Consider the following 21641-nt stretch of genomic DNA (forward strand, 5'->3'; position numbering starts at 1 on the left):
TGAAAAACCTTTCGCCGGAATGTTGGAGCACACTAGCTAGATATACCTGCAGGTTGCTTGGCTTCAGCATGAGAACTCCACCAGCACTCAAAAGCTCTGGCAACGTCGGTTAATATGCAAGTAAATATCAGGAAGGTTCCCAGGATAAGCAGGGTACAATTCCCATTGTTTATCACAGGTAATCTCTCACCGTAGCTTATTACTATGAGTTTAACACCCTTTCAAGGCCAATATGAGGTGACTCTTTGCCGTTGCCCGCGTTGTCCTGAAACTGTGGAATGATATATCGATGACCCAACCAGAAGGACGCCAAAGCAGTTTGTCAGAGATATTGATTTGTTTGAGCAATGAGCTTCATCATTGGCTGCTTGATTGGAGGAGTTGAACTTTTTGGACCATATCCTGTACTTTGTTTGAGCTCAAAGCAACATCTGAATCTCTCACACCATCATATTATGATCATAGGTTCCCTCCAAGCCCAGTCCAGTGTGGCCCAGTTCCCTCCACATCTCGCAGATCCACATCAGCGCCTCTTTTGATCAGCAATCCAATCACGGCAATAGACCGCCCTCCACAGCAGTTCCGCGACGTCAGAGTCCCATCGCCGGCCCAGGAAAGAGGGGGTCTCCCCGTGATATATCCCTCTCTTCAAGCGTATCCTTCTTCTTGTTGATCAACTCTATTACATGATTGATGGGTAGCTTAACAGCAACTGTAGAGATTCATAGATCGTTGTTTCACCAGAGTCACCATCACAGGCACCACTCAACTAGAAAGGGTCTCAGTGAGGTGGGTGACAAATGATGAAATCTGAGGATAACTTCTTGGACATGCATATAACACCTCTATATAAAAGGGAATTATTTCCATTTGACCGATAAGATTGAAAGAATAGAAGAAGAGTCTAGGTGAAGACATCCAGGTTCAGTAATATTCCCCCAAGAGTAGAGCTGGCCATGAGTGGGCCATTCTTGAGAATACAACATGGCATAGCCATGATTAAAAATAAGGAAAGATCTCGAGGAAATATTCATGGCCTCAACATGCCGGATGTCAATATTAGGGGTAATATCCTCTATTCTCAAAATAATTGACTGGCACTGAAATGGCATGTACTGAAAATTAGTTTTACAGCATCTCCCAGCTGGTCTTCAATGACAAATTGCAAGCCATGCACCAAATTAAGGATTTTTAATGCCGTCAAAATGGCGGAACTTTCGCAGGGAGACTGCGACATTGTCAAGAACCATCCTCTAACCGATTCAGTTGATCGTTTACGAGGCGTGTTTCAGGAAGCTAAAAGAATCTTTGAGTCGCGCCTAATCTCCTATGATGGCGCTGTTGATAGCCTTGACCAACTCTATCAAAATGTGATTTCAAAGCTTGTCCATGCTTTACAGGGAGAGGATGCAGCCTACAGCCTGCGCTCGCGGACAAGGGACGGAAATATGGCGCCTGATCCAGCACACCAATTCGAGCGCCTCCAAAAGGCCAAAAGGAAACTTTAGATATGACCGCCACCGGATGCTGGTATCCGGGACGTCCAAAGTGCCAGAAGACGTTGAAATCCAGAATGTCAGGGAATGGAACGTCAACATCTGGAAAGCTGTATTTAATCTCCTTGACACCATCGCACAAATGACCCCGCCGGCAAGTGTTCCCCCTTCCCTTTGACGGCACGCCAGTAATATATGTTGAGCATGGTTGCCCGGGCAGCGCTCGCTCCCCCCCGGCATGCAATATAGGCGTATCTTAGTTAGCTAGCTAGTTCCTCCCACCAATAGAGAATTAACCATCCCATATTAACCAAAGGATGGCAACGTGATATACACTATTCAGCGCGAAGTTATGCATGTAAAGAAAATTAAAAATAAAGTAATAAACTCTTATATAAACTTTTAAAACTATTAATTATATTGAAAGATAAAAATATTATGATAAAATAACAATAAATAAAAATATATATAAAAAATAAATTATTTTTAATTTTATAATTTATTCTTTTAAGATAATGTTTATATATTATAAAATTAATTAAAACTTTATTTTTAATTTAATATTAAAGAAAAAAATATATTTAATTTAATAAAATTTTATCTTTTATTTTTTTAATATTATTATTTAATAAGTAATTTATTAAAATATAATTTAAAATTTTAATAAAATTATAGATATTATATTTATTTAATTTTATAAAATATTTAAGTTTTAATTATATTATAAAAAGATATTTTTAATATTTTATTAAAAATTATTATATAATTTTATTATTAAATTTTTAAATAAGTTTATAATTTAATAAAATAATTATATAATTTTTTAAATTTTAAAATATATTAAAATTAAAATTATTTTTTATAAATTTTTTTTATATTTATATATTTTTTTCTTTAAATAAATTATTAATAAATTTAATTTTTTTAAAAATTTATTATATTTTATATATTTTATAAAACTAAAATAATATTTTTTTAAGTTTTTAAAATATTTATTTTTAGTTTAAATTAAATAATTTATATTTATAATTTTAATAATAAATATTTTAAATATATTTAATATTTTTATTAAACTTTATTTAAAATTTTTTAAAAATAGTTATAAAGTTTTTATTTTTTTTATTAAACTTTAATTATATAAATTAAAATTAATATTATATAAATTATATATAATTATATTATAATTTAAAAAATAATTTTTTAATATTAAAAAGTTTATCTATATTATTTAAAGTTATCTTTATTTGAGTTATTTTTTAAATATAAAGTTAAAATTAAATTTTATTATATATTATTAAATATTTAAATTTAATAATTTTATTTTAAAAAATAATAGTTTTATTATTTATTTTTTTAAAATTTTATATTTTTTTATATTTTAAAAAATTTTTAAATTAATATATTAAATAAAAACTAAATATTTTTTATTATAAAATTAATAATTTATTTTATTAATAATTTTAAAAATTTTAAAATTTATAAAATTAAAATTATTTTTTAAAATATAATTAAAAATATTTTAAAAAGTTTTTTTAACTTTGAATAATTTTTTTAAATTATTAAATAAATTATTAAATTTTATTAAATATAATTAATAAAAGTTATTATTTTTAATTTATTTTTATTAAGTTTAAATTATTTTTATTTATTTATATTATTATAATAATTATTTATTTATAAAAATAAAATTTTTTAAATTTAAAAGATTTTAAAAAATAATATTTAATAAATATAAATTTTTTTAAAAAATATTAATAATATATTTTATTTTATTTTTAAATTTAATATATTAAAAACTTCAAAAATAATTTTAGTTTTTATATTTTTTAAAAAATTATTTTAATATTTATTTTTAATTTATTAAAGTTTATAAAAATTAAATTAATATATTAAATAGTAAATATATAAAACTATAATATAATTTTACAATAAAGATATTTTAAATTTATAATTATTTAATAGTTTATAAATATATAAAATAAATAATATTAAAAAAATCTTTATAAAAACCTTTAAAGTTTAATGATTTATTTCAATTTATAATCAAGAATAATTATCATTAAAGCAAGAAGTAGTATTAACATATGTTTATTATAAATAAACATGAAAAGTAAGAACGCATGAAATCTGGAAGAAAGTTCAGTCAGCAGAAGATTTACCGACAGGAAAAGACCCAGCAGCTTATTACATATATTATATCATATGTTAAACATATGATGAGTTCATTTTTAAAACTGTTTGAATTCTCTGCAATCATGATCAAATGCAGCAACTGCAGTGATATGGAACATGGAAGAACAACATGTTCGAGTTCTAGTCTAATGTAATTTCTAACGACGATAATTTTTAATGATGGTAATTTGCGTTTAATCTGTATACAAAGCAGATGATGTTGTGCTCCTGTGAGTGTTGTGTTTGCCTGGAGCGTTTACGTTTGTTTGGGTTAGTTAACTAGTCACATTGATAGCGCTGATTACCTCACTACCCGTGGTTAATTTAGTCCACCCCACTAGTTAACTAGCAGCGATACTAGCTGTTTTAGGTATGGTGCGGGAACCCACCCTCGGGCCGGGGACGCTGGTTTCAACGCGCTGATTGGCCAGCTTTTCCCAGGAACAGCAGCTAGGCCCAAGGGCCAATCACGGGACCCGCCGCCGAAGCTTAACTGAAACCTTCCTGGGAATGCTGAAACAGCACTGCTTGAGTTTATTACTCAGCGTCATTTTATCATGGAATCATGGCAGAAGAGTTAAGTTTCGATCCACTGGGGGAGGCAGGGCCGGTTGTTGTCGAATCGGTTCAACTGCGCTTGACAGTTTACTGATTGACATCCCTGCTTCTTCCCCGATCGCGTTTGTTGCAAACGTCATATGCCCGAAGAGAGTGGGGGGAATTTCCCGTGGTTGACTTTCTACTGGGGAGCAGCGCGCTATATATAATAAAACCCAGAGCTGTAACTGATGAAGCCGCCCGGAAATATTCGGGTAGGGCTCCTATGTCTGCCTCATTAATGAGACCGGAACTTGGGGGGGGGAGTAAAATGAAACTCAGCATGAATGGAAGCCATCGAGTCGGTATCAGTCAATCACGCCAGGAACTATTAACAAAAAAGGGTGGCGGGGGGTGGGTTTGCGCGGTATATTGTATATTATTATGTCTAGATGGATTCCGCTGGATCCCGAGGACTTGACCTGAAAATTTTGGTGGATCTGAACCTGAGCTTCTCGAAAAGGGGCTGGAAAAGAACGAACTGTTTCAGGTTTTTGATGCCTTGCCTAGTTAGTTAGGGGGATACTAGGGGTAGTTCAGTAGCATTACCACGTTAACGTGGAATCTGGAGGGAAAATGGCTACAAACGCTGGCGGGTTGGCTCCTAGGGTAATGTAGTCTTCGAAGGGGGACAATAATAATGATGAATGGAGCAGATGGAAGCTCTTTTTTAACTCCCGTTGAGGATTAATAACCATGGTTGTGGGGGTGGGGGTGGATTAGGAACACAGAAAGGATCATTCGACATTTCCCTTCTAGCTATAATAAGGAGCGGCAGCCACCGAAAAGGCATCAGGGCAGGGATACTTGTTCCGGCCATGTGAATGAACATTGTATGTTGAAGAGGAGCCGAAGTGAGGAACAAGCTTTTTGGAACCCGGGGCAAAACGGGCGCTTTGGCTCGGCTGGTGACAGAGGCTGTATGTAGGGAGCCTGTTGGAGCCTGTTGGAGCCTGTTGGAGCCTGTTGGAGCCTGTTGGAGCCTGTTGGAGCCTGTAGAGACTGTAGAGACTGTAGGAGGGCCTCGTTAGCACCCAGAGCATCGGCAACGTGCGTACATAGAGAATCACCATTGGGCGGCTGCGGGTTTAATGTAGGGAAGGCAAAGTCGGTTGCCTGCCTGGACACATCACCGCCGCGGTGGGAAGCAGGGATGATCGATAGATGCCTGGAAGTTACGTGGACATATTAGCTATAGGGTAGGGGGGGGCGAGGTACAGAAAATAGAAGCGGCATATCGATATGGAATGTGGTTAAGGATGTGATGTGGATGTGGATGTGGATGTGGATGTGCGTAGGAGCGAGTGGATGTTATTTGCAGATATTCTTAGGGATGAGAAATGCCGATCCTACGCCAAGACCGGGGCTCTCTGGGGCGGGGCGAAGCCTCGCAAACAACACAACGCCCTGCAACGACGAACATTTAAATAGAAGTTGAGAGAAAAGAAAGAATCCATAGAGACAAGCTGCAAAGGCTGTTTGTTATTATAGGCACTTTATATTTGCATGTATTTCCAATTCCCCCCCTCTCCATCCCCATTCGTTAACGCTTCCCCTCCCCCCTCCCCTTTTCCAGGCAACGTGTTTGCTCCATACAAAAAGTGCTCGTCCTTCATATGATGTCAAGGGCTAATCGCCAGAGCTCCGAACAGCTCATCCCTACATCTATATATGCCTGTATATGGGCCTCCTCCTGTGGCCCCTCTCTCTCCTCTCTGTCTGCATACCTTATTTTCGCCGTAGATATACGGATACAGCCCACCAAGCTCGGAGGTTGAGTTTAACAACCCTACTGCTCCCCCCCTCCCATCCCGGTCCCCCAAATCCCGCGTCCCTCCCATTCGGAATATCAAACTTCCGGCGCGCATGGATACGGTAGGTAGGTACCTTGGGTTTGTATGTGGTTTCCTAGGCCGTTGCTGTATCTTTTTCCCGATTCTGCCACTTCCCCTTCCGCCTCGCGTTCCAAGCTATATACATACGTGTGTGTATACATTCATATAAGAATCCGAACCTCATACCATGTCGTCGCCAACCGCTGCCTCTGCCCCGTCGTCACCTTTATGCTTCCCCTCTTCTCCCGCCTCCATCCCCCAGAAAAAGTCTTCCTCTCGTGGTGACCTCGCTCATCGGAACGTATCTCCTAGGGTTTATTTTAATTTTAATTTTTTTTTTTTTTTGATCGTCCACAGAAGTCTCTGCATTGCTGTCCTCCTGTGATCCGTATCGCCCCGACTAATTAACCAGCCGATCTCTGTTGTCCTCGCTCTCCGTATTATCTCCAAAAGGAAAACAGCGTATCCTAAATCCTCACCAAATCTCCCTCCCCTTGTCCCGACGCGCTTCCCTTTCGTCTCGCAACCCCGTCTCTGGCGCCTGATTCCTCCAAAACCACGTGGTAAAAAGGAGTCCACTGAAAGAGACAGGCGCCTCCCTTCTGGTTAGGTTCTGCTCCTCACGCTCCCAGCCAGCAAAGCCAGCAGACATGTAAGTTCTATCTGATTCGATCCCGCGCGGCTGAGGATTGAAGGCAGGAGACCGACCATCCAATGGATAACCGTTTTCTTCTAACTCCGCTCGTCCTCTCAGGAAGTTCGGAAAGCAGATCCAACGGCGCCAGCTCGACCTTCCCGAGTATGCTGCTAGCTTCTTCAATTACAAAGCTCTTAAGAAGGTGTGATTCGCATCTTCTCAGTGCCAGATATCGTACCCGTCCCTCATGTCACTATTGCTAACATCATTCCGCTCTTCAGCTCATCAAGCAGCTCAGCGCAACACCGACCATCCCGGCACAGAGCTCGCCCATGGACCCGGCGCCCGAGCTCCTCGATCCACAAGCTGCCCTTCGTGCAAATAAGGATGTCTTCTTCTTTCGTCTGGTATTTTTAAATCATCAAACTGACGTCAATATCCTTTGTCTGTCCAGGCAGACGATTTTCAAATAGAGTTGATAATCCGTTCGCTCTGCTAACCCTTTTTGTTTTTTTCTTTTCACCGCTATCTCCAATAGGAACGAGAGATTGAAAAAGTAAATGTTTTTTATCTTCAAAAGGAAGCAGAGGTTGGTTACTGCCTCTAATACTCTTTCTTTTGTTTACTGTCTATGGGACAAACATTCGAGAGGAGCTCTCTCTCCCAAGAAGAGAGTAATACGCAACTTGGTTCATTTTAACTGCAACTGATCAAGACGATCCCATAACAGTTCACTCTGCGCCTCAAAACTCTTCTCGATAAAAGGAGATTGATACAGTCGAAAAAATGGGTTTCCAATTCAAGGGCCCCTACAAATCTCGTCACCTTGGTTGAAGGTTTTCAGCAGTTCGATGGAGACTTGAACAAACTTCAAGTAAGTTAAACTGGCTAGTTGGCTAAAGGTCACTACGTATCGATGTGTGGATGCAAAATTTCTTACTCGTCGACTGGATAACAGCAATTCGTCGAGATCAATGAAACGGCCGTCTCGAAAATCCTGAAAAAGGTTCGTTCATTTCCCGTCCGCTTGAGTACCCTGACAGATGGGAAATGGAAAACATGAACAAAAAACGCTGACATGACTTGGTGTGCACATAGTGGGATAAAACTTCAAAGGTCCGATTGCCATTGCTAGTTTGAATATATATAATTACATATATTATAAAATCTCTCATAGAGACAAGTCGAACTGACAAGAGAGAGCCACCTAGTCACGCACAAAAGAACTGTATCTCCACCGCGCTGTGGAAGTACAGCCATGCTTTAATCGGGAGGTTCTGCGAGATCTATCCGACAGAGCAACGACCTCAAGATTGGATCTCGAGGCCTGGGCGGAAGGAGAAAATATTCAATTCGATGCCTCGCGCTTGGCAGATCGTGTGGTTGCGACTGCTGAGGAGGACGATTCTGACCTACAGATCCTGCAAACCACATCTACCGGCAACTACCAAACGCTCCGGGAATGGATTTCGAAACTGCAATCGTCGCCGGACGCGGCGGATCGACTCACACGTATATTCCTAGCTGCGATTAACGAGTATCCGGATGAAGTTTTGGCCCTGCTTCTTGACACGGGCCTCGTGGATGTGAATGCGGAGGATGATATTAATGAACGCAACTGTCTCCATGAAGCAGCTATATCTGGTCGCCTTTATGTACTTCAGGCCGGGCTGGAGCGCGGAGTCGATGTATCGCGATCAGATGTATACGGAAGGATACCTCTTCACTATGCCTGCATGCATGGCAGAGTTGAGATGGTGAAAGCGCTCCTCGAAGCGGGCATTGCTACAATCGATTTGATGGATCATGACAACTTCACCCCACTGATCCACAGTATAATCCGGGACCAGCTACCCTGTGTGGAACAACTTCTTACCCACAACGCTCGCATAAACCCGACGTCCGAGTCGGACCATATTCCCCTAAATCTGGCTTGTCAGCATGCCTCCTTGCCGATTATATCCTTGCTTCTAGAAAGGAATGCCAACCTGCTCCCTGACGCCGAGGGTTTGTACCCGCAACATCTCGTTGCAAGGTCGTGTCGAGATCCCGAAGTACTTTTTCTGCTCAAAAACCATGGCGCCGATCTTGACCAAAAGGACAAGCTTTATCAATGGACGCCCCTTTTCCATGCTGCAAGTGAGGGATGTGTTAATTGTTTGAGGGCGCTGCTGGAATGCGGTGCAAATCCTGATGCACTTGATGAGAAAGGGTTGTCTGCTATGTACTATGCCGCGTGGGAAGGCCACTTGGAGTGCATGATCTTGCTGTGGTCGAAACGCTCTGGCTCAAAACCGGCACGGACGCCATTGGATATGCTCAAGAGTCCCAGATTTCGAGATTCGGGTTCGATGACTTCCCCACACCTCGCAGAACAGTCAGGAACTATGAGAGGCATGGACGCTGGTGACGGCATTCCTGACCTATCTCTACCTCCTCCTATTATCCCGTTGCGCCGATACGGCCATAATTTCCTTGACACTAAGACTTTCATACAAATACATTTTGACCCAACGCCATCTTCTGAACCTATCGTATTCTATCAGTCCGGCCGCTACGCTGCAGCTCGCTTAACTATTTCCTCGAAAACGTCAGATCTTATACCTCGAAATGTGATGCTTCCGATTCAAGATGATTCGCGTCTTGTGTCTTTCCAAATCGACCGACTGGATACCTTTGCGCTCGAGTTTGAAATATTTCCTACGTTTGGATCTAAGGTTATTGCGAAAACAGTTGCGTTGCCGGATGTGTTTCTGGGAGGTGGCGCATCAGAAGGAACCTGCGCTTTGCCTCTTTTTGATCCCAGGTTACGAGCAATCGGGGAGATCCGCTTCAAGTTTCAGGTCATCAAACCTTACCACGGCAACCCGCTCGAGATCACACATTTCGCGACATACTGGAAAGCGACAGGCGCTCTTGATTCAGATCGTAACGGCCTGGTAACTGGCTCGAGTCTTTCAGGAGATTACGTCCAGGTATTTGTCCAATTGACAAAGGACTGCGTCCCCGTCCTCTATCCAGAATTCACTGTCAACCACCACGGAATCGACATCCCAATCTGCCGCTTATCCTTCGACCAATCCCGAGCCATCCACGCCGCATACCTCTCCCAGACCAGCTCAGCCGACTCAGCCCTGCTCAAATCCCTTGAAGCAATGACGGTGGATGACATGGCGCAAGCGCATCGGCTCCTCGCGATATCCTTCCTCTCTCTGCGCGAAGTCCTCCAACACCTCCCGACAAACATACACATCGATCTGTGCATCCTGTATCCGTCGCCGGCGGAGGAGGTGAAACTGGGCCTCGGCCCGTTGATGGATATCAATACAGTTGCCGACGCGATTTTGACAGAAGTGTTCCACCATGCGCGGGTGTCAAAGGAGTCGACACCGGATTTCATGCGGTCGGTTGTCTTTACGTCTTATAATCCGAATATTTGCACGGCGTTGAATTGGAAGCAGCCTAATTGTACGTGTTTTTTCATCTTTTTGTGTCGTTTATCGTCTCAGTGACGCGGAACTAACTTGAAAACTAGACCCTGTTCTTCTTTGCAATGATCTGGGCCAAATACGTGATCTGACGCAGGATATCTACTCGCAGCCTGTTATTCGCAGCAGTGGGCGGTCGTCAATGTCTATTAAGGAGTCGGCGCGGATAGCGCAGAGTAATAACTTTATGGGACTGATGTGTCGGTCGAGTCTGCTGGTACGTACTCCTCTTTTTCCTTTGCCTTTTACTTATTTCTTTCTTTTTCCGATTGTTTTATTTTTATTTGTTCTTCCTACTTTTATGTATGTTCGCCTCGTCGCCGCGCCTAATTCACCAATCCTGCCACGATGTAGAACGTCATGCCTTCCCTCGTCGAATCGATCAAGGAACTAGGCCTCGTCCTTGTTGCAGACACGTCCGATGAAGTGCTGGATAAGAGTCGTTTTGGTATCGGGACGCCATCATCTTCAGCAACAACAGCAGCAGCAGCAGCGATATCCAATAACAAAATAAGTGGTGGTCGTGGCGTTGAGGTTGGCGTTGCTGCTACTGCTGCTGCTTCTTCTTGTTCTCCTTCCGCCATGGGTGGTGGTGGTGGGTCGGCGGAGTGGGCGTATAGGATGCCCGAAGGCGTGAATGGGGTTATGAGGAGTAATGGTGTGCTGCGATTTAATGATACGATTGATATGTGATGTGAGGTGGCAGCAGGTTACTTTTTCAATTGCTAGAGCTTGCTTTATATATATATAATTCGTGGGGTGTGTTGTTGGTTTGTCGTACTTGAGATAATTTTTGCTGTTTTAAGGGGTAGACGGGACAAAGGAGGATGTCATACAGTTTCGGTGGGCAGCAGGGGGTTTTCTAAGGTCATATTATTTAATTTTTTACTATTTCATCGGCTATGGGCTTTGGGTGCTTGCGATTATTTTTCTTTTAATGAATGTACCGCACATAAATGGTGTGAACATCTTGTCCTTTTGGGTGGATGAATGAGAAAGTCCTGGTTCTTTCGGGCGTGTAGTGTGTGTGTGTGTGTGTGTGTGTGTGTGTGAGTGTTGTATAGGTGTTATACAGGGGCTTCTGTTTTAACACACATACCAACCAGTATACAAGGTGCTATATTCAACAGCTAAAGGAAAGGTGTGGTTTGCTGTGGTGTAGGACAGCGTATGCAATGGCAAAGTATGGGAAACGAAGAACCGGTAATCGCTTTCAGAAAGAAAATTGACAGATATGAGGTTGTGGGAAAGATGGAGAGAAGGACGGCGTAGATTAGGGCAGAGGAATAGAGCCTCCATATTGTAATGATGTTGATATGGTGTTCGGGCAAGAATAGAATGTTATAATGTTGCGAGAAAATGAAAGGGGAATGATATGCGAAAAAAAAAAAAATCCCCACGTCCCCCCAGAATTTGAAGTTCACCTTGACACCCAAAAAAAAAAAAGGGAGAAGAGAAAAGCAATTGCAGTGGGCTATCCAGGAAGAGATTTCGTTACTCTTCCCCACCCCAAATTTCAACTGCTTTTCGGCCTCCGCTTCCCAATATCCCAGCCCCACTGTCGCAGCACCTTGACGACTTTGGGTGTCACTGCGGCCGTGATGGGGACTCGGATAAAAATCAGGCTCTTGTGAACGGCATAGGCTAGGGCAAGTTGCGTCCATAAACCTGATTATCAAATCCGGGGTTCGTTAGTCAATCCTGCCATCAGTAATATACAACTGGGCTTCCTCCAAATGGAGAGAACACAGAGAAATAAAACCAACGGCTGAGTTGGGGGAGGGATATGACATACTAGCTCCGGCCTCCGTCTCCGTCTCCGTCCCCGTCCCCGTCCCCACATTCTGGCCCTCAGCCTCCGCTGCTCTTGCATGTCCATCCCATTCACCTGTACCGCCGGCACCGCCGGCGCCGCCCATCGCAATGGCCATATCACCCCACTTTCCACCATCTGCCGCATCACTATCACTACCACCGCTGGCATCCGGCTTCGCAACAGTTTGCCAGATAGGGGCAAATACACCCTTGAACCCTTCTGCAACTACATGCTCGTAATGTCCAATCCGTTCAGCACCCAGCAGCCGCACCGCAGCAAAGCAGAAGGGGAAATCCAGCGCCGAAAGGGCTAGGTAGACGCCCAGGGCGGACCAGCCATATTCGCGGGAGAGCTTTTTCATCCGTTGGGAGAAGCTGAGTTTTTCTGAAGAAGAAGAAGAGGAGGAGGAGGAATTTAGGCAACGTGGCTTGCGCCATTGGAGTATCGGATGGATACCATTGCTGCGGAGAGGGGTGGCGTTTATTCGGGGCCTGAAGTTGGTGGCGCATTGGTGGAAGGACTGAGTCTGAGGGGGTTTGGTAGTTGAGAGAGAGCAGGGATGGAATCCTGTTGCTCGTACGGGGAGGGACTGGACGGCTGAGAAGGGGCGTGCGAGTCGTCTGATGGCACCTCGCGGGAGGAAACGTGAAGGGGGAGGCATGTTTGCGGAGTTCCAAGGCCCAATGGCTTAGTATATATGTGGATTCGCCCGGGACCAGTGGAGCCCCTGTTATATTATCCGGTCGTATATGGGGAAGGGGAGAAGGGGAAGATTTCGGCGAGTATTATTAGATGTTGGGCAGGAAATGGGTGGTGGTTTGGGGGACCTTTTGAAGGAGTCGACAAGGATTGCTTTAACCAACCACCTGGTAAGACGGGCAAGCAAAGAGGGTAGAGGTCTATCGGACTATGCAGCAAGCCCGTTCTCATCGTAGACGTAGACAACAGCTGTTTTCCTCAGCAAGTCAGCAAGGGGAAGGCTGCTGCTGCTGCTGCTGTTCTATACAAACTTCCCCGTTTTCTTCAAGAGAATTTACCGAAGTCAGAAAAACTCCAAAAAACATGCCCGGGATGGCTGGAGTTAGAACGGCGACCGCGCTATCCCCCAACCGGCATAGCGGGTGTTCTGCCCCCAACTCCACTCCCGACGCTCAAATCTCGAGATGGGCCCTTCAGCTGAGAAGCGTTCCAGGGCTTGAAAACGGAATTGTTGCAACCGGCCGGCGCTGGGCCATGATTCGGGTTCGTGCCAATTTGCTCTCTTGTTCTCCTTGTTTCGACTGACTTGCCTCGAGCAGCCTTTAGCCATGCCCCCGCGGCTGCCAGGGAAGCATGCGCTGCTTTCAATCTCCGCTGCCACCGCCACCGCCACCCGTCTCTCCGTCGAGAATGTCCTGACACGCAGGGCCTTCGGTATCAAGTCCATGTATCCGCCAAAACCAAGCCGTTTGGATGTTGAACCCCATCTGCCCATCCTCACATCCCACCCGTCGGTGGCCCATAAGCGGAAAGAAGCCACTATCCCTCTACGAACCGGCGTCCTGGCCGTAAAAAAGGGTATGACCGCCATCTTCGACCAAGAGACCGGCAAACGAACCCCTTGCACCATCCTCCAGCTCGACCAGGTCCAGGTCATTTCACACAAAACTCTCAAGAAACATGGCTATTTCGCCGTGCAGGTGGGCTGTGGCTGGAAACATGAGCGCGCCGTCACTCGGCCCATGTTAGGCCATTTTGCTGCCAACGGCGTTGCGCCTAAGAGACATATCCACGAGTTCCGGGTTAAGGATGAAAGTGGTCTGCTGCCTATCGGCGAAGTGATAAATGCGGATTGGTTCCAGGAAGGCCAGTTCGTCGATGCGCGATCGAATAGTCGGGGAATGGGATTTGAAGGTGTCATGAAGAGACACGGTTTCCACGGTCAAGATCGAAGTCACGGTGTCAGTTTGGCGCATCGTTCGTTGGGTTCCGCGGGTCCCAGTCAAGGAGGGGGTTCTCGTGTTCACCCGGGGAAGAAGATGGCGGGTAATATGGGCAATGAACAAGTGACTCTCCAGAATCTGAAGGTGCTTAAGGTCGATGCTGAGAAAGGGATTGTGGTTGTTAATGGTTGGTTAACATTATTATTATTTATTTATTTTTTTTCTTTCTTCTCAAAGTCTTCCTCTCACTCTCGAGCGTCTACTAACGTGTATTACTTTTATAGGGAGTGTAAGTGGTCCCAAGGGCTGCATTGTGAAACTGCAGGATGCTCTTAAAAAACCATGGCCGAAAATTGCGCTGAAGATGGAGAGTTGAGAGGTTGCCGGTGTTTTTGGATGTTTACTCCTTATGTGTATTGTTGCATAAAACGTGGAAGACATTTTGTTTCCAGCGTACAAATAGATCGAACCGGGTTTGACCTTTTCCAATCTTCACTAATTTCCTCCGTTTCTCTGAATAGTCCAGGCCCCCAATACCCGTAGTTGAGTTGTTTCCAGTAACCCCAATGCTATATTGTACAGAACACATATTAAAACACACCTCCCTCCCATTGCGTAGTAGAACGCCTGAACTCCACGCGATGAAGCAAAGGGGCGTGCATGCCCCTATGATAACGTACACATTCCTCTCATATCGACGTTTTCACGTCAACTGGCAGCATCATCGCCGGACAGGGCAGCTTGAAAGGGATCTCCCTGTGCAGCATCAAGTAACTGAACCACCGTTCCATCCTCCAAAGCAAGGCTCCACTCCTCAGTTTGGAACTAAAGCCGTCAAGAATCAGCAAAAAAAAAAAAAAAATCGCCTAAACATCGGCAAAATCATAAACAAAAAAAGAAGAGCATCAATAGAAAATTGCACTTACAAAACCCATCCTCCTATCCCTTCTACTTCTAAACCTCATCTTCCCCTTCCCCCTCGTTCCCTTCACCCAAAACGAAATATCAATCCGCCCATGCAACTGATTAATCTCCCCACTAATCCACGGAATATTCTGCGCAAAGTATATCTCATCGCCCAGCAGCTCTCTTCCCTTCGGGGACGTCCGCAGCGCATAGAGCATGCTGCTCACCACGCTCGACGAGGATTTCTGGTAATTGAGGATGCCCAGCATGGAGGCGCCGATTATGACCGCGAAGATTGGAAGAGTGCGGAGCCATCTGCGGTTCGCATTTATCGAGGGGAGCTCGCGATCTGCTCGTCGACTGAGGAGGGGGCCTGTATGCGGGCCTGGGGCGGAGATGAGGGTGCGGCGGAGGAGGGGCACGGTGGTTGAAGCATGGCTGCGACGTAAAAGGCCAACCGCTCGGAGGGTATTCATGCTTGACGGCGAGTTTCGGACTTCTTAGAGAGCTGAGTTTTGCGGCTCCCCTTGCTATCCAAGCCTTGAATTCAATATCATCAAAATCGTTGCTTGATCAAAAATATGGGCCTAGAGTCACATGACTTCCCACGTCAAAGCCCAAGCATGAAGAACAAGATCGATTCAAAATATGAGTCGGCTGGCTCTGCCCTTGGTATGTTTGTTTATTGTCTCGTTGATCTCGCTTCCCTATATATTAGGTCGCTAATTAGCATATTACACCATTCATCGCAAGCATGGCTGCCCTAAATCTACGAAGAACATTCCGCTATCCAGATTCAGAGAGCGAGAACGAGACCAGGGAAGAGCTGGATGAGGAGGGTAAATCGGCGTTTCCATTATCCAGAAATTTACAAGCTATTTTGACACCTTCTAGGGATCTTAATGCATAGCTAGACGGTATACTTACTCATTAACTATTGTATGTAAATTTAGAGCAAGAAGCTGTCATTCAAAAGTTGCTGCGCCAGGACGAAGAGCGCAATACTCAGTATACAGTATGTATCTACCATCGAAGAAGAGACAAATGGATATGCCAGATTAACAGCATTTCTGTGTAGCTCATTTTCACCACTATACCCCTGGTTTCGACTCTTCTATACCTCCCCTCCTTCATATCCTCATCATCTACAGCGTCCCGGAGGTTTCTTTGTCTCCTCAGCATTGCGTCGCTGTTCTCCACAGCTTACATCATGAGATACCTCCGCATAGAACGGACTGATCGCAAGGGCAAACGTCCCTTAAGGGACATTGAAGCTGAACAGGGCCCACTCATAGTCAGGCAGTATCTTTCTCCTGCAAATACTTTCATCTGTGCTGTTCTCTCTGTCACTGCATATGTCCTCCAAAGCCAGCCTTATGCTGAAGATATGTTCTGGATCTTCTGCCTTGTTCCCGGAAGTAAGTTTTCACCCCTCCCTGAAATCATTTAAAAAGTTAGACGTGGGCTGGCTTCTGACAAGGCCAAATCAATAGTTGTCTTTCTCCTTGTCTGGGTTTCTAGAAATATCATGCTATCAGTCGATATCAAAGAACTGGAGGGTCTGCGATACGAATATAAAGGTGCTTAAATCACAACTTGTTCTCTGGGAGTCGTTTCCTTTAGACATAATTAGCCTTGCACGGATGCAACGATCAGAAGCGGTCACGGAACCGAGCAGAGCTTTTTGCTTTGGCTATAGGTCTTCCGGCGGCTCTCGTCCGCACAATGGATAGATATGTCAACCATGTTACTGTCTTCTCATTGTATGCTACCACTCGGTCCAAAACCAAAGGATATCTGAGATTAAATAGCTTAGCAATTTGCGTCCGTCTCCATTTGAGAACGGTGGATCTGCGTCGCCCTTAAGTGGTCGGCTCACACTGTATTATTATATTGCCTTGCTACTCCACATGCTCAGGCAGGACCCGTACCAAAGGTCTGCCATTGCCTACAACACTCAACCTTCCCAATTCACAAGCTTGGCTACGCTTGCGTATATAGAGTGACCCGGCCATCACCGCCACTGCATCCATCACTACACTCTCTGGCGAGCGTGGGAGCGGGGTTAATCGGACCGTAATCAGCGCCTTTGGTTCGCGGCCAGCATTTGCGTTCATCTGGCGTGTTCGGCCAACTCGAAGATCGATAAAGCTCAAACTTGGCGATTCAAATAAAGACGCCAAAAAAAGACAGGAATCTTTACGTACGCCACCTGCAGTATTCGTCCGTTGTTTCCGCATTTCAATTATTTACCCTGTTGTTTCAACGACGGTTGGCGACTCGTACAGTACGGATCGACGAACAGGCTCAATCCTAACTCACCGAACGGATCCAGCCTCACCCACATTGAGCCGGAAATATGGGGCTGGGTCTTCCCAAGTGACCAAGTTAACTTCACATACCATCCCTCGGCGTGCCAGGCAGCGAGAGTGAGAGTCCTGGTATGACAAGTCATCTCTCTCCTCTCACCCGTTGGATCGTCTGCCATTTCGCCTTTTGTTCGTTGTTGGCTTTAGCGGGCACGGGGTTCAATGCCTTTAAAATCGCAGGGGGACGGTATGGATCTATCAGCGTTACCTGAGCCTTTTGTTACCTCTTCTTTTCTCTTCTTATTAAGAAACTAGAGGCTCTAGGTGAAGCAAAGTGGCTTTCTGCGGTAGGCAGGTCATTGCATAAAAATTGTCAGTCGGCAATATGCGGCTTTAAAAAGGGGGAGGACCTTCATTACGATGAGAAATAAATTTCATTCTTTTATAAGGTCAACTACCACCAGTCTCCATCTGCCAAGTTGACGAAACGCACACATCATAACGTAACTACCTTTCCTAGTTAGAAAATAAAAGTATTCATAGAAAAGCAGATGTGTTTCGACACGGTAATGAGGAAGAACTGGAAAGGTGGTAGCACATGGAATAGTAACTGAAGCATAATTTAAAAGAAGATTCACCCGTTCAAAAGATCCATCTCATTACCCGGTCCTCGCCGAAAAAATCTGAAAATTTACAAAACTAGAATTGATAGGACACCAAACGAGAAACATCAGATTCTCAAGACGCCCGCTGTCAACATTCTTTCACGTATCCACCACCACTTAACTCCATCCATCACTAACATAACCATCACTATTATGCCCTTCAGCCCAGCGCATAGCCATCATCTTTGCTTGGCGATTTATTTCCGCCTCAGTCATAGGTCGTGGCTGGGTTTCGGGCTGCGCAGCTGGTGGTTTTGGTATGGGTTGAGTGGAGGTAGTAAGTGCAGCGGGGGACTTCCTGCCGCGCTTGGCGGTTGTTGGCAATGGCTTTGGTTGTCTTGAAGGCTCTTCAACGGCAGTATGAGAGTAACTTCTCGAAAGACGGCTTCGTTCGGGTTCGGGTTCGAGATCGGGTTCAGCCTCTGGTTCAGGTTTTGGTTGCGGTGGTATCACCTCAACCGAGGAATCCCTAGCGGGTGGTGGTGATTCATGGCCTCGCCTAGAAGAAACTCGACGGGTAAGTCTCCGAGTTCGTCTTACCTCAACGGAGCTCTGTTTCTCGGGCTCTGCCGACGGCACATCCCCTTCGCTCGAGCTGAGTTCCGCATATGAAATCCTATGACTTCCTCGTTTCCTACCAGACTTTCCCTTTGGTCTGCCCCCTGATTGTTTGCGATGGCTCTGCTTTCGTAATATGAAATCCTCATCATCGTTGGCAGAACCAATCTTCTCATGGACAACTCGACTGGTAACTTTGATTGAATTGGCGGACGCCATGTCCGATTGTACGATTGTATCATTGGTGGGGTCCACTATGTCATCTGTACCAAACCCTGGGTAAATATTTGGATCTAGCTGTTGGGCTGTTCCATTGCCTTGAACGTTGGTGCTTGCCATAGCCGTGACTCCCTGGGTTTGTGATGCCTCGGGAGATGTGACATCTGGATCTGGATATTCAAAAGTTATAGCCTCTGTCGCTTCATAGCGATCAGACATATCTTCTTGGAACAATGCATTGTCAGGCATAGCGAATTGAGGGTGGGTGTGAGCGACCGCAACCTCTCCCGACATCATAGCTGGATCAACAGGGAGTGACCCTGAAGACTCAATGAAGTTGCTCACCAGAGCAGGGTCCACTGGGATGTTTTCATGTCTAGCCAATCTAAGAATCCCTGCTTCAACGGGGTCCACGTAATGTTGCTCATCCAGTGTCACATCATGAGACTTAGCAGTTTCGGCTTCATCCAATTTTTTGTTAAACCTCCGTGGGCGATCACCCACCTTTTTCAGCCAGGTCAGGTTTGATTGACTGAAGTCAACAAGGCATTCAACACTTCTTGGATCAGCAATTTTCCGAGTGTCATGACCAAGTAAAGTTCCTGAAGGCTCAAAAGGCTTCATCGTAGGATCACGGCGACATGCACCGCAAGAGCAGATCTTGAGACATTTTGGGCATGTCCAGTTCGGATTCTCCATGACAGTTCGGGGGCAAATCTCAAAAGCTCTAAAAAGGCTGCCATAGCAGTAGCCCAATCCACACTTGGAACAACACGCCACTTTCCAGTGCGCCTCAGGGGTTTTGCAGATGTGGCAACTTTTATGCTCCTTTTTCCACTTTTCTGACCTTCGAATCTTGCGCCGCTTCCGAACATGCCCATCATCAATTTCAACTTCTTCCTGTTCTTCCTCTTCACGGACGTACGGCTTGGTAATATCCGTCCATGGCCTTCGTTTAAGTTCATCTTGGCATATCTCGGCAAGTGTCTTTTTACCCATATTTTCTTGCTCGATAGAAAGTGTCTGTGGAAGCTGGGATGGATCACTCTGTTTATCAAATTTAAGAATTTGACTCCTCCAGGTCTCATAATTTCGCACGAGGTCTTTCCATCGGAACTGCTCAACCCATTGAAGCTTGGAGATGCAAGCACAACTTCTGCCAATGGAATAGCACTCCATACAAATATCATAGGTGTCATCATCGCCATCAGGGAGCTTTCCAACGCATGAAGGGCAGGTCAAAAATCGATTGAAGATGTTGCATCTGCAATAGGAGCATGTGACATTACTGGCGAAGGGGAGATATTCCACATTTTTGGGCTCTGACACATCCCTTGAAAAGCTTTCCGACAGGAGAATTCTAGTGTAAAGTGAAAACAAACGCCGGAAATCCTTTTGGAGTTGGCGGATGTGGTGATTGAAAAGTCCGTCACTGTTATTAAGAAGCGCAGAATATTTTAGCAATGAAAAATAAATAATTGCCTTGTTTTTATACTGCTCATCGCGACAAACCATTCTTGCTTTTGGAAGAGCCTCGTTTATTGCCATTTCCAAGGTCTCAACAGTAGTTCTGTTCCAGGCGACTTTCATGGTCCGGGTTCCCCTATTCCAAACTTGATGCGGGGCAAGAGGAGGAATTAGAATAAAATCACCCACCCTTTGCTCAACAATGTAAGTTTTGAATGGTGCAGCTTTCCAAGCATTAATCTGAGCAAAGTGGTTTTCAATCTCTATATCATGACCGAGTGTCGAAAGCCAATATTCAGAAACCAAATGTCGATCCTTGGTTTCCGTCATGAACCAAATTGAGGAACCAGGCTTAGTAGGCTGACCATCCTCCACTGAGCCGGTGGAAGTTTCCACCATGATATTATGACCTAGAGTTGCACACATTTCGCGATGCGCGGGGGTGTAGGTGCCCTCATGCCCAATGTAGCACATCATATTGTCAGCTCTCATTTCGCGAGACAGGCTGCTCATCAAATCCCCGGCTTTGCTCGCTTTATCGCTTGTGCGTTCGTTGAAGTAGTATAGAAACGGAGGAAGCAAATCTTTCAGCTTATCATGCCAAACAGGGGGGCAATCGATATCCTTCAGGTAAATTCGTTGGCGCATGGTATCCTTGTAGTTTGTCGCATTCCATTGGTTCGTGAGCATCGCCATGTTTTTCAGGTAGTGGTTTATCGAAAGGGGTATATTCGTTTTGGTGGTCAGGTTTCTCCCATTCTCAACTGTCAAGCGGATTGAATAGTGAGAAAAACCATAAAATGTCCGGAAATGGGGGAACTTTGAACATACCTTTAGTGCCATGGTTGTCTTTTAACCACTGAAGCCCAAAAATCCATTTCTGAAGCCTATCCTGGTATCCTTCAATGACCAACGGCTTTCCCCCCAGGATGACATGTAGAAGAACCAATTTTTCAAAATTCTCAATTCCCTGTTCGGCGATCGCATCGCAATGAATTCTGACAACGTACTCGAAGTTTGGTGTTGATTCAACCAGCGCCGCAAGGTCGAGGTCTGGGGAAATGGGCTCGAAAGCCGCGCGTGGATGACTGGGACTTGGCATAGCTATTGGCGATGACGGGCGAGATATTGAGCTGTCAGCGACGCATCAAAGTTCGAAAAGATGTTCTTCGATCAAAAGGTCGGCTTTAGCAAGACGAGGCTGCATCAGAAATTATCCCAGCGTGGGTGGCCGAACGAAGCAACAGGTCCGCGATTCGCAGAAAGCGAGGTAGTTAACTAGGCAACAAACACGCGTCGTGCGAGAGGGGGGGGAGGGACCAAACCCGATCTGATCGGGACATGAGGCTGATGAACCCGGCCTTGGAGGAGAAGCAGAAAGAGCTGTGATAGTCCTCCCGACAGCGGTGGTTAGTTCTCGCAGTCGTTGAGATGTTGGTTTTCAGCTATGACAAGGTCCATCGCTTGCTTCAAGGAATCTCGTCATGTGATCTGGGAAAAGGGTCTTTGGAAAAAGTAGAAATGCTGCCGGGAAGTTTACTCGGTGTGCGGAAT

General features: G+C 44.8%; 8 protein-coding genes across 8 annotated transcripts; 4 read left to right on the top strand and 4 right to left on the bottom strand.

The window, feature by feature from the left end:
* Positions 1-1205: 1205 nt before the first annotated feature.
* PAAG_07481 (hypothetical protein) lies at positions 1206-1508 on the top strand (the record flags this gene model as incomplete). The annotated part of the gene is made up of 1 exon (XM_015846235.1): positions 1206-1508. One exon carries the CDS (start codon positions 1206-1208, stop codon positions 1506-1508), a length of 303 nt encoding a protein of 100 aa, XP_015700670.1.
* Positions 1509-6287: 4779 nt separating this feature from the next.
* On the top strand, positions 6288-10918 carry PAAG_07482 (ankyrin repeat protein nuc-2; the record flags this gene model as incomplete). Its single annotated transcript, XM_015846236.1, has 10 exons — positions 6288-6401; positions 6733-6752; positions 6855-6939; positions 7019-7144; positions 7468-7611; positions 7696-7743; positions 7836-7853; positions 7949-10205; positions 10273-10442; positions 10580-10918. 10 exons carry the CDS (start codon positions 6288-6290, stop codon positions 10916-10918), a joined length of 3321 nt encoding a protein of 1106 aa, XP_015700671.1.
* An 823-nt stretch (positions 10919-11741) lies between these two features.
* On the bottom strand, positions 11742-12702 carry PAAG_07483 (hypothetical protein; the record flags this gene model as incomplete). The annotated part of the gene is made up of 2 exons (XM_002790578.2): positions 11742-11893; positions 12021-12702. 2 exons carry the CDS (start codon positions 12700-12702, stop codon positions 11742-11744), a joined length of 834 nt encoding a protein of 277 aa, XP_002790624.1.
* Positions 12703-13348: 646 nt separating this feature from the next.
* Positions 13349-14339, top strand: PAAG_07484 (mitochondrial 54S ribosomal protein YmL9; the record flags this gene model as incomplete). Its single annotated transcript, XM_002790579.2, has 2 exons — positions 13349-14150; positions 14248-14339. The coding sequence occupies 2 exons, from the start codon at positions 13349-13351 to the stop codon at positions 14337-14339; spliced, it is 894 nt and encodes a 297-aa protein (XP_002790625.1).
* Positions 14340-14671: 332 nt separating this feature from the next.
* Positions 14672-15345, bottom strand: PAAG_07485 (hypothetical protein; the record flags this gene model as incomplete). The annotated part of the gene is made up of 2 exons (XM_002790580.1): positions 14672-14788; positions 14890-15345. 2 exons carry the CDS (start codon positions 15343-15345, stop codon positions 14672-14674), a joined length of 573 nt encoding a protein of 190 aa, XP_002790626.1.
* A 278-nt stretch (positions 15346-15623) lies between these two features.
* Positions 15624-16457, top strand: PAAG_07486 (hypothetical protein; the record flags this gene model as incomplete). The annotated part of the gene is made up of 4 exons (XM_002790581.2): positions 15624-15708; positions 15823-15884; positions 15948-16287; positions 16363-16457. The coding sequence occupies 4 exons, from the start codon at positions 15624-15626 to the stop codon at positions 16455-16457; spliced, it is 582 nt and encodes a 193-aa protein (XP_002790627.2).
* A 313-nt stretch (positions 16458-16770) lies between these two features.
* On the bottom strand, positions 16771-17357 carry PAAG_07487 (hypothetical protein; the record flags this gene model as incomplete). Its single annotated transcript, XM_002790582.1, has 2 exons — positions 16771-17081; positions 17123-17357. 2 exons carry the CDS (start codon positions 17355-17357, stop codon positions 16771-16773), a joined length of 546 nt encoding a protein of 181 aa, XP_002790628.1.
* Positions 17358-17960: 603 nt separating this feature from the next.
* On the bottom strand, positions 17961-21189 carry PAAG_07488 (JmjC domain-containing protein; the record flags this gene model as incomplete). The annotated part of the gene is made up of 2 exons (XM_015846237.1): positions 17961-20851; positions 20919-21189. 2 exons carry the CDS (start codon positions 21187-21189, stop codon positions 17961-17963), a joined length of 3162 nt encoding a protein of 1053 aa, XP_015700672.1.
* Between the last annotated feature and the right edge of the window lie 452 nt (positions 21190-21641).

The sequence above is a fragment of the Paracoccidioides lutzii genome, assembly GCF_000150705.2.
Source record: "Paracoccidioides lutzii Pb01 unplaced genomic scaffold supercont2.24, whole genome shotgun sequence".
Lineage (NCBI taxonomy): Eukaryota > Fungi > Ascomycota > Eurotiomycetes > Onygenales > Ajellomycetaceae > Paracoccidioides > Paracoccidioides lutzii.